At 44.1% G+C, this 11,783-nt stretch overlaps 1 protein-coding gene across 1 annotated transcript; it reads right to left on the bottom strand.

Annotated features, from left to right (window-relative positions):
* Window positions 1-255: 255 nt before the first annotated feature.
* On the bottom strand, window positions 256-1,553 carry LOC147441567 (major pollen allergen Ole e 10-like). Its single transcript, XM_086483752.1, has 2 exons — window positions 770-1,553; window positions 256-665 (listed from the first exon to the last, which is right to left on the bottom strand). Exons 1-2 carry the CDS (start codon window positions 1,254-1,256, stop codon window positions 634-636), a joined length of 519 nt encoding a protein of 172 aa, XP_086339878.1. The 5' UTR covers window positions 1,257-1,553; the 3' UTR covers window positions 256-633.
* Between the last annotated feature and the right edge of the window lie 10,230 nt (window positions 1,554-11,783).

Raw genomic sequence — 11,783 nt, 5'->3', positions numbered from 1 at the left:
TTTATATGTTATAACAACAATCCATTGATTTTGTTTTCACATTTACTTACTAGTTTTTTGTGGATAAATAGTATCAGATGATTAATAACGATAATTTTGTTATTGCTTAGTTATTTCGCTGCACTCACTTTTTTCTTTAATGAAGACGAACATTTACAAATGTATAAACTTGCTAAAGTAAGAGACCACTTGTTTTATGGTAAGTAAAAGATTACCATATGAAATAACTCTTTCAATTTGGGAGTAGAAAAACTACTAGATGAGGAACACTCAAGAGCAAGTTGTTGTATAAGAGTTTAAGACTTACTAGATGAACTTGCTGATCTATGGTAAATAGCTATGAGATGTTGGGACGCCAAAGAACAAGCATACTATATAAGAGTTTATGACTTACTAAATGAACTACACAATTGCATGTGACAACTCCTGTTTGTATGTGACAACTCCTGTTTGAATCTTATAAGAAGTATTGAGTCTTGGATGTCCAAAATTAACAGAAATTAGAGTTACGTCAAGACAATAGACATGAGACAGAGAGAGAGAGAGAGAGAGAGAGAGCGAGCTAGCAATATCGCTGTTAATGTAAATTGTATTGAAGATGAAGTGAATTGCGAGGCAGCGCTGCTCGCAGAATCAGGAGAATTTGCAAGTGCTACCTGAGTAGGCTAACAAAAAATGCAAAAGGGATTAGTTAGTACACACGATAACGCACACACGCACACACACACACAGAGAGAGAGAGAGAGAGAGAGAGAGAGAGAGAGCGTACTCGGATCAACATTGATGAGAACGGCGTTGCCGCCGAAGTCGCAGGTGGTGTCGGGCTGAGATCGGCGAGCTTGCCAGTAGGCATTGAAGGCGAAGGAGGCGTGCGCGTAAAGCGTGTTGGGTAGGAAACACGGCTGGCCGGGCTGGAGAGACTTACAGAAGTCTGGGTCCACACCGCAGGCATAGTCCATCGCTGCCTGCAAAGACTCGGGGACTATTGCGGTGGGTTTGGCGACACACCAGGTTTTGCCGGCCGGCGCTCGTGGCCGGATGGGTGGGAGCGAGGACGCCGTCTGATTCCTGTTAATGTCGACCAGCCGCTCCTCCAGCCACGTCCAGCCCATTGAACTCAATTCATGATGGGCGGCGCCATTGGCGCAGCAGCAGCTGTCCATCATCACCAACAGCAACAGCACCACCACCAACTTGCGCAGATAGTCATCATCAACGCAGATGCAGTACTTGTCTCCAACCATCGTCGAATTCATTAATCCCTATTACGCACAACACATGCATATACATATATAAGGGTTCGGTCGGAAAACTCTTTTAAATTTTACATATGGGCTCTTCTAAATAAAACTCGTTAATAACTCAGACACAGACAGTTGCAACCTTCCTCTCCACCTCCACCAACACCTAGGGGTGATTGCCTCTATGCTAGGGAAGACTTCTACAACCCTGTGTCGCACCCACAAGGGTTGGTGGAGATGGATATCTCCACCGTTGCCACAATGTCTGCAGCCATCAATATCCTCATAGATGATGGGGAAACCATCAACCAACCTATCGAGTATCTCCGTAGGACTTGCTTCTTGTGTGGGAGAGATGGTCACTTTGTCAAAGATTGTCCAAGTAAATCCCCCCTCTCCCGGCCCCAACCCCGGCTATCGAAGAATATCAAGCCTCCAAGTCTAAGGATATGGGTTCTCGCAAGGTTACTAGCAAGTCTATCTAGAACCAGGCTAAACATAACAACACCAGGAAGGTGGACTCCAAATGGAAACAAGTCTTCTAGGTTCTCCGTCTTGGCCTTCATCTAGGATTTTGTGGACTTTGATTTAGATGACTAGGGATTTCATACCTCCCACTCAAGCAAGGGACGAAGCCCTCTTCTTCCATAAGTGTCCAAGAAGTCAATGATATGGACACACAGCCTCTCCGTGATCTAAACAAAGAGAATATCACATTAGCATAGGCTACAATTTTTCCTACCATCTTGGAGCATTCTCCGATGGAGTTTCTCAAGGACAAGAAGAGAAATCATTTTAATGTAGCTCATACTCCCTCTAGGTCAGCAGGAGGGAAAAAATACAGGGTTGCATGAACTCCTTTCATGGAATTTCAAGGGTCTTTTTGATCCTTTTAAGACCAAGACGATAGCCAATTTGTTACTTAATAACCCTTAGAGGTTCACTATTCTACAAGAAGTCAAAACACCAAGACGAGAATTAGAGAAGCATTGAACATTATCTCAAAGAATCATCTTTGGATTGCTGTTTCTCACACACACTCTTTAGAAAGTTGTGTGATGGGTATCCTAGAGCAGTTTAAGGACCTCCTTTCCACAATTGTGAAAGGACATAATTGGTGCGTAGTTATGCTTCCTTCCATTGTTGATCTAGATTGGTTGGGGTCTAGGGGGGGGTCACTTAGTAATTATGTGACTATCACGTGTACAGGAAAAGGGGTTATTAGATTTTATCCTTTCTCACATTTTCACATATAGAAAGTTACTATAAAGTGAAATTGGAAAAAAAGTTACAGATTGATAGGAAAGTGTGTTTTTTATTTGTCAAAAATGCACAACTAAGAAGTTTTAGAAATAGTCCTTGAACGCACTTGATATACACAATTTACAGATAGTGACCCACTTGAGGTTGGGGTATATATATCTCAAAGAATCATCTTAGAACATAATTGGTGCATAGTTATGCTTCCTTCCATTGTTGATGCTAGATTGGTTGGGGTCTTGTGGTGGGGTGGGGGGGGGGACGGTCACTTATTAATTATGTGACTATCACGTGAGTACAAGAAAAGGGGTTATTATAGTTTATCCTTTCTCACATTTTCACATACAAAAAGTTACCATAAAATGGAATCGAAAAAAATTTACAAATTGAATAGGAAAAGTGTGTTTTTTATTTGTCAAAAATGCACAACTAAGAAGTTTTAGAAATAGTCTTTGAACGCACTTGATATACACAATTTACACACAGTGACCCACTTGAGGTTGGGGTATATGTAGGGGGGTCAATATAAGATTGTACTAAAATATGGAATGACCTCCACGGTTGTGCAGTTCTCTGCACGTGTCGAAGGCTGGGAACTTGCCAAAACACCATGTGCGAGCCATGAATAGCTGCAAGCACACAACTAGACAGTCTTAGCAATCTCAAAGGGGCAATGGTATGTTAGTCATCGTTAAATGCTACTGTTGTGAAGGATCTTGTGCCGTGAAGAAGAAGGAGCCGCCGCCGCTTCCGCGCTCAACCGCCTCGTTATTGCTGTCGATACCGTCGCAATGCTTGATCTCTCTCTCTCTCTCTCTCTCTCTCTCTCTCTCTCAAGCATACACACACACACACACACACACACATCACTATGAAAACCTCCAAATGTTAATCAATTGATAGTGATTATTATAGTTATAACCAAGTGTAATCTTAGTATCCCCCCCCTTCCTCCCCCCCCCCCCCCCCCTCTCTCTCTCTCTTTCTCTTTCTCTCTTGTTAACCCTCACGGCACACGGACACCCATCACCTACGACGGACGTGTATTATGTATTTGGTAGAGTCAGGTACCGGGCTTGTCGGTCCAATAGGGAAAGGTAGAGTGATCGTCGATGAGAGGCGCACTTTAACTTGGACATTCAAGGGATTAGTTGGTTAAGCATGGGCGCCCAAGTGTGAATGGGGTGAGCTCCTATAAAAGCCAACTAAACCTAATTTTTACTCATTCTCTCATTTGTGCAATTGAAGAGTGCTCTTGCTCCATCTCCATCTTCTTCTTCTTCACCTCCTTGTGTGTGTGTGTGTGTGTGTGTGAGAGAGAGAGAGAGAGGGAGAGTGTGTGTGCGATCGAGCATTACGAAGGCACGACGGCGGCGAAGCGGTTGAGCGCAGCACGACTGCAGCTTCTTCTTCATCGCGGCGAGGAATCCACCACGAAGGCGAGCGTAGAGCGGTGAGTGACACACCCTTTGTTTTCTTGAGCTTGCTAGTTTAGGCTTGTTGTGTGCTTGGAGCCGTTTGTGGCTCGCACACGGTGTATTGGCAAGTCCCTTGCTTCGACAGTGCGGCAAGGAGCGCACATTTTTGGCGCCGCTGCCGGGGATATGCCCTACACTAAGCTCGGTTAGCACTTTACGCTTCCTTGTGGTGCAACTTCTATCATAGGAAAGGCAGGGAAGGGGTGTGTGGAGATTTCTGTTTTTTGCGTTTTCTGCATTTGCTGTCAAGTTTCAATTTCTGCTATTGTCTGCGTTTTTTCAATTTCTGCAATTTCTGCATTTTCAAGTTCGGCGATTTCAATTTTTGTATATCTGCGTTTTCAATTTCTGCATATCTGCGTTTTCAATTTCTGTATTTTCTGCACAAAAAAAAAAAAAAAATTCTGAAAAAAAAAATTTTCTTAAAAAAAAAAAAAAACGCGAGCGAGCGGGCGGCGGAATTTTTCAAAAATAAAAAACGTGACTCTTAAAACGGACGGGTTGGTTTGTATAAAAGGTAGATCGGGATCGGTTTCCCAAGCCCAAGCCCAAGCCCAAGCCCAAGCCCAAGCCCAAGCCGAAGCCGAGGCCTCAGTCCTCAGTCTTATGATATATACTAGACTCACTCTTATATATATACCCTACTCCCTCAAGAGAGAATGAGAGCATGTGGGACAAGTCCTCCACTCTCCTCCTTTCTCTTCCCACTTGCACCCTTAGACTTTCTAGTTTGGGCCTAGTTCCCTACTGGAAATTGACAGTTTTAGGGATTCCGAGGGCATAGAGTGACCAAACGGAGGGCTGTAAAGCACGTCACGACCCTCTGACCGATACGCTCGTTTCGAGCTATCACACGGCCCATTCCACGACACGCTCTAAAAAATCTAGCAAAACAACAAACAAAAAACACGCTAAAAACTAGTCACAAGGCCTCCTAGAGCAGCTTTTTGACACCTTAGGGTATCAAAAGCACATGCACTTACGCTCTGGGCGGGTGCTAGAACACGAGCATATTGAGAGTGCCTCTGTTCATACGGATACCCATTACCCATCCACGATAGGATCTAGACCCTCAGCGGGGACACAAGGTAGCACCACCCAAGACCCTAAAATAGCCGCTAGTGATTCCTCCTCCGACTCAGAAATCATGGAAGCATACCCTACCCAAAACACTGAGAGAGAAGGCCATGCACCTCCCGAAGCTCCACAGCCTAGTACTAGTATGTTTAGCCGTTTCATGGAAACATTAGGTAGAGCTACTCGCTCGGAACCTGATGCAGATGAAGCACGCGAAGGGGGTGGGGAAGTGGACTCTCCTTTCACATCGCACGTGGACCCCACACCCCCAAAGAGTGTCCATGTGGATATCCTGCCAACTTCTTACCAAGAAGGCGCTGTTGAGCTGCCTCCTTCAGAAGTTCCCTCTAGAGTACCGTTGGTGACAAGTAAAACCACGGGGAGCAACATTGCTTCTACCTCACAAGAAACCGTTAACACGTCGACTCTAGAAGGATTGTTCATTAATGATCATTGGACATACGACCTCCACACTGAGGTGTTGACGGATCTACACTCTGGCCATGCCTACCATGTAGGATGGATAGAGATTGTACAATCCACCTCTAGTGCCACGAGCATCGAAGATCAACAGAAAATGATCTGTAATGTTATCCATGGCATTATTCAATCAGAAAGGCAAAACCGAGGGGTAAATATACTCTCAACTGGCCCCATGAGATTTCTGGATACGAGCAAGGCTCAACAGCCTACTCTATCACAAATGGAGACTCCTCTAATGAGCCCCATGGACCCATCTTACGTCATTTCACCTGGGGTCTCTATGCAATCTGAGCCTCCGAGCGAAAACTTTAGCTTCTCTAACTTGGCTCAACCCTCTATTAAGGAAAACCCAGTGCTCACTCCAGGGATAAGCCTGACAGAGAATGTACCGATGACATCTACGGTTAGCGCAGTGCCACTACCTAGTGTCGTAGTACCTAATATGGGGCCTCGACCGTATGTGCCTCTAGTCCCTTATGCACACATGGCCCCCACACCTCCAATTGTACCACTTGCTTATGCTCCTCGAGTGCCGCCTAGCTCTTATCCGAGTGGACCTATGCCCGGTTATGTTCCATATCCTGCATCATCTATACATATGCCAAGACCGGTACCCGTCCCTCTCCCACATATGATTCCAAGAGTACCTCCACCGGCCCTACCTCCTCACATAGGTGACTTGGCAGCGTTTGCTCAAACCATAGGTCGATCTATCGCGGAAAATATGCCTCACGCATCTGATAGAGAGCCTAGAAGTAAGGCAGTACAAATTGCCAAACTCACGCAAAAATTCAATGGGGACGAAGATGCTAGAAAACACATTGAAGTGTTTGAACAAGTATGTGATTCCTTAGGGGAACGCAACGAACTACATAAGTGCAATGCCTTAAGCTTGACATTAAGTGGGAAGGCTGGAGATTGGTATAGGACCCTAAGGGTGGACGAGAAAACAATCTACCCTACCCTTCGAAGGTTGTTTCTAAAGGAGTACATACGAGAAGGTGTGCTTTGGGGTGTAGCATCTCAGCTACAGAAGGCCGAACGTAAGGAAGGAGAGTCAGTAAGGGACTTCATTAGTCGTCTAAAGCACTTAAACTCTCGTTGCCCTGTAAATGAGCGCTTCAACAATAACCAACTGCTTGATCGATTCATTCGAGGGTTGAGGAATGAAGGAATCTATAATGGACTAGTGATTAGAGGTATCACAACCTGGGAAGATGTCACTGCCAATGCAATCCAATTAGAGGACAACTTGATGATAGCAGGCATGAGGGTGTCTACTGACACGAGATCCACTAGCTCACAAGCCATTGAGTATGAACCCATGACTGCAAAGCCCATTGCCAATGAGCCAAAGGTATTTGAGACATTCTTGACAGACCTCACCAAGGCAATCCAAGAGTCTCTTAAGGATAATCGACCCCCTCAAAATAGTCACATGTATCCAAGAAGGGAGCAAAAATGGTGTTCCATTTGCTTAGGTCCACATAGCACTAGTGAGTGCCCTACGTTTAGAGTAAAATTTAATGGAACTTGCAACGCATGTGGTAGGTATGACCACCTGTAGCCTGGACGGATGCGCCTCGAGCTCCTGTATTGATGCCTACTCCACCTGTTGAGCAACTACCGCAACACATGGTCCCTAGATCTCAAAATGTTGTACAAGCTACACCGTTACCACCTCCTGTGCTAGGACCGCAGCCCCCGCATCCAAGAGTCGCCCCTATGAACCAAGTGGGTTGCGAGCCATCAAATGCTTATCCAGATGGCTGTGAGGAGGAAATAGACACTAGTATTGCCTACGGACTTGATACATTGGAAGAGTGTCCTATTTACTACATGGAAGATTGTTGGGGACAAGTCAAGCCGGTTTATCAAGCTGCTGCTCTCGCATCCAGAGGTCAAAATATCAACACCCAGGCTAGGAGGCCACCTCTTCAATGCTACGAGTGTGGTGGACCACATCGAGTAGCGGAGTGCCCTATTAGGCTGCAAAAGAATGCTGCAGAGATGCAAGTGAATCAAGGGTGCACGTTTGCAATGCCAATACTCACATGTAATCGTTGTGGCATAGATCACTTGATTGCCCAATGCCCCTATAACCCAAATGCGCCTAAAATCACACCCCTGAACTTGGTCGAAATTGCTAGTGTGACGTCGCCAATACCACCCGTCGCACCCGCTTATGCGATTACACGGTCCATGCTTCAAGGGCCAGGCCATATCCTCGAAGAGAGAGATACCGCGTCAGTTATCCAAGCAAAGAAAAAGAAGACACGAAGGAAGAAGTCGCAGAATACGAAAAATTCAAAGCCAAGTTCCAAAACAAACATAGGAACAGGAGATGACCCCGTGTATATGAATGACCTCGAGGATGATTCAGATTCAGTCGAGACAATGGAGACTAGAACCAATACCACAAAGGGAAAGACCGACAAAGAAAACCGTAACATGGGACCAAATGAAAACCGAATGAGAGAAAACCATAAAGAGCCTCTGAAAACACCACAAGTGTTTCCAAATCCAATCCAAGACCCCCAAGATAAACCGCAGGGGCAAAAAGGGAATAATCGTAAAAAGAAGATTGGGACGTATCCAAACCCTGTAGACGAGATTAAGCAGGTGAAACATCTAAGAGGTTTAGTGGAGAAGACTCAAAGGAAACTAGAACCAGAACCCATGCAGGTCAAAATTCATGACCCAGTGTTTCCCACGCAAGTTCATCCACCCCACATGAACCATAGACCGTTAGCCATATCTAGTATCATCCAAGAAGGGAGTGAGGACGGGACATCAGAAAGTGAGCATACACCCTTCTTGTTGGGAAGGATGTTTAACGAAGGAATACCTGATCCCATTGAGGAATATGAGATTCCATCCTCACCAGTTCCTAGTCAAGGACCTACACCCTGCAAAACACCAATGAATGTTGCCAAACTAGTGGACTTCATGTCTTCTGAGGTCCGAACCACGATCATAGCAAAGCTGTATGGAGATCCTGAGTTATTCCTTGCACTTCGAGCATTCCTTAACGGAGAGCTACGAACGGGATTACCGCAGTTTGCGCAACCAAATAGGCCTGACTCGATTATGATTGATGAGGAAAATCATGTGCAATCACTTGACTTAGATGGACACGAGTCTGTGATCGGGTACCCATTAACGAATTAGGGCAGTATTTTGAAGGCGACGAGTCTAATGCGACCCTACCCATCACTACCAAGGGATTAACTATAAAGGGAATTCTTGATGGTGGTGCGGGAGTTAGCATCGTTACAAAAGATTGTTGGGAATCCATGGAAAACCCCGCCTCAGTGTTACTAACATTGTGGTAAAGATGGCAAATGGTACCATAGCCAAACCTATGGGGATGCTCAACGATCTTAAGATCAAAGTTCTAGGACACAAGGTACGACATACGTTCATTGTAATGGATTTCTCTAAACACCTTATGTCATATGAAATGATTTTAGGACGACCATTCATAAGGGAATCACAAATGGTTCACGATTGGTCTAAAAATCATGTCTATTTGCAATTCCAAGACTCTGTCCTTAGAGTGGATTTGGTGACTGGTAAGGTACACCCCTTAGGGAGTAAAACCATTATTGATCATCGCTCTGACACCACAGTTCACTCGGCCCCACTACAATATTGTTACACTTGTAAGAAGGATACAGACATTGGCCAAAATTCTCCTTACATGGATATGTTACCGGGTATGACGGAATCAGACAATGTGGATTGGGTCCACCTAGCATCAACCATAGACACTTGGGGAAATAGGGGGACGACATGGGTAACACCTGAGGGGGATGAAATTCCTATACCCTTAAATATGCTACAAGCAATGCATATCGCTTCCGACAAGACTCATCCTAATGTAACGAAGAAAACATACAAGTGGGTCCCTAAAGCTTCTTTAGTGACCATAGCTAGTGCTAAAAAATAGAAGCCTTGTAAGAAACGTACCACTCGCTCCAAGAAAAGTAAGAAAATGTTGCGATGGATCCCTAAACGACTATTGGAAGCCCAAGGCTACTATCAAGGAAATGATCAAATCTGGGTGCCAAAACGTAGATTGTGCTCTTACCTATCACCTGACCCAAGTGAGCCCAATCCCGTAGTTCCAAAACGAATCAATGATCGTGGAAAGAAAAAAATCACAGAATGCTACACACCTAGTCGAGAGCTAGTTTGGGTACCAAAGAAAGAACGATTTGTTCCACCTAGCTCAAGAAGGGGGGAGTCCCATGAAGCTTCTAGCTCCTCATGTAATACATCCATAGAGGTAAAAGCTTCTACACAGCCTCCATCTATAGTAGTGGACCTCCATGAAGCTACAAAAGAATCCACACCTCCCAGTGTTCAAGAATCACCTGATGAACCACTTCAAGTTCAATCCTGGGAGAGTACCTTACCACCCTTGCAGCTTGACAAGGCACCTAGGGTAATAGAAAACTATTGGCAAAAATCCTCACTTATTACCAACTGGAACAATTGGTTTCAAAGGGTGACAAGCTCATTTCAAATGGTATGATCTACCCAAGGAAGGGGGGAGTGTTTGCTGACTGTCATCATTCATTTGTTTCCCTCTCCACCTTTTTCCCTGACCTCTTAATCTCCGATCTTAGGGAATGTACATATAAAGCTTTATACTCACAAAAAAAAAAAAAAGAGCAAGAGCAATTAGCAAACGATTATGCACAATAAAAGTCAAAACATTGACTCAGACCTACACATGTCACATCTGGTACAGTGAAACAGAAACCTATGCCATAAAACACCTTTGATCCTCATCACTTGAGTGATGGAGGGTAGGTAAGATTAGTACGATAGGAGTGTTTCTGTTTTAGAGTTGAGTGATTAGCAAAGTTCTCTTTTTCCACTGATGTGCCTCCCGGAGGTATTCCTTTTGTTTCCTAGTGTGTACAGGAGCGTGTTGCTATTGATAGGATTTGGACCTTCATGGAACCTTTCTCTCGTTCACACTTCAAATCAAGCGCGACCATCAACACAAACAGGTGTTTCTTGTCCATTAGCATTGCCCTTATCTTTTTTGCATCTATGATTGTCTGCTTTGATTGTGATTGGTAGCATAATATTCAGCGCATTTGCTTAGTATCCAACATTTAATTCAATGTAATGTTTTGTCATAATCACTTGTTTAGGTGTAAAAATCAAGCAGTCCGACTAAGCTAGTTTGACCAAGCTAGATATTAAAAATATTCTCTTAATACCATGGGGAATGCCTTCCTAATAAACAATGGTTACTTAGGTTCTTAATCCGATTTAGGCAGCATTGTATGAAATGTACTAGGGCTTTCTAGTGGGCTTAACACTAGTGACCTTTAGCTTAAGTATTATAAAGGGAGTTTACTAATGTGATGAGCCTGGGGAATGTAACAGTGTTATATGACCCCCCAAAGTTACAAAATTTAAATGCTGAAAATGAACAAACAAAAAATCAAAGTGCCACAATGTAAAATTTTAAGCTAGAAGAGAAATCTCGGCTTGATTTGGTACTTCACTCACATGTATTGCCTATGGTACTAGAGCCCTAGAGGTTCCCAGCGTGGGCGCTTTTCCTTGAAAAGCAAAAAACCCAAGGCATACAAAATAAGCACACACATCATAATTGAATCAATGTGAAAAGACCTTGGGGGGTCAAAGAAAAAGTAATCAGTCAGGCGATGATTTCATGAGAAATTCCTTTTATGGTAGCTTAACTACAAAGTCTTCTAGATATAGCCTCTAGTCAGCCCTCGAACATGAATACTTGGCTCTCGCGATTAAACAACTTAATTGACCACAGAAAATTAAGAAGCTTACCCATGGTATTAATACTTGATCTCAAGTGCCTTTCGACCGTCAAATTAGCGACCCCAGACTTGTTTAATTTTCTACCTTTACATCTGTTTATGCATTTGATTACATTGCAATTTAATGTTCATTGCTAACAAATTGTTTGACCAATCAATTTGTCTACCTAAAACTGCATATGCTTTTTAAGAGAATGCAATTACTGTGCCAATGTTGTTTGATTTTGCAGTGACTGAAGAAGGCTAAGGACATTCATCTTAAATGCTCTTCCACCTCGACGAACTAGCTTCAACTCAATAGCTTCCGAGGACGGAATCTACATCAGGAAGGGGGGCATGTTAACCCTCACGGCACACGGACACCCATCACCTACAACGGACGTGTATTATGTATTTGGTAGAGTCAGGTACCGGGCTTGTCG

Source organism: Adiantum capillus-veneris, chromosome 15 (genome assembly GCF_014529385.1).
Source record: "Adiantum capillus-veneris isolate H3 chromosome 15, ASM1452938v2, whole genome shotgun sequence".
Taxonomy (NCBI): Eukaryota; Viridiplantae; Streptophyta; class Polypodiopsida; order Polypodiales; family Pteridaceae; genus Adiantum; species Adiantum capillus-veneris.
Note: the sequence above shows the minus strand (reverse complement) of the source record. Positions and strands in the feature narration are given on the sequence as shown.

What these genes read in the sequence shown, in the direction of transcription:
- LOC147441567 (XM_086483752.1), bottom strand. Translation starts at nt 1,256, where the DNA reads ATGAATTCGACGATGGTTGGAGACAAGTACTGCATCTGCGTTGATGAT. An exon ending in TCTCATCAATGTTGATCCGA is followed by an intron (nt 666 to 769) that starts GTACGCTCTCTC and finishes ATTTTTTGTTAG; the next exon opens with CCTACTCAGGTAGCACTTGC.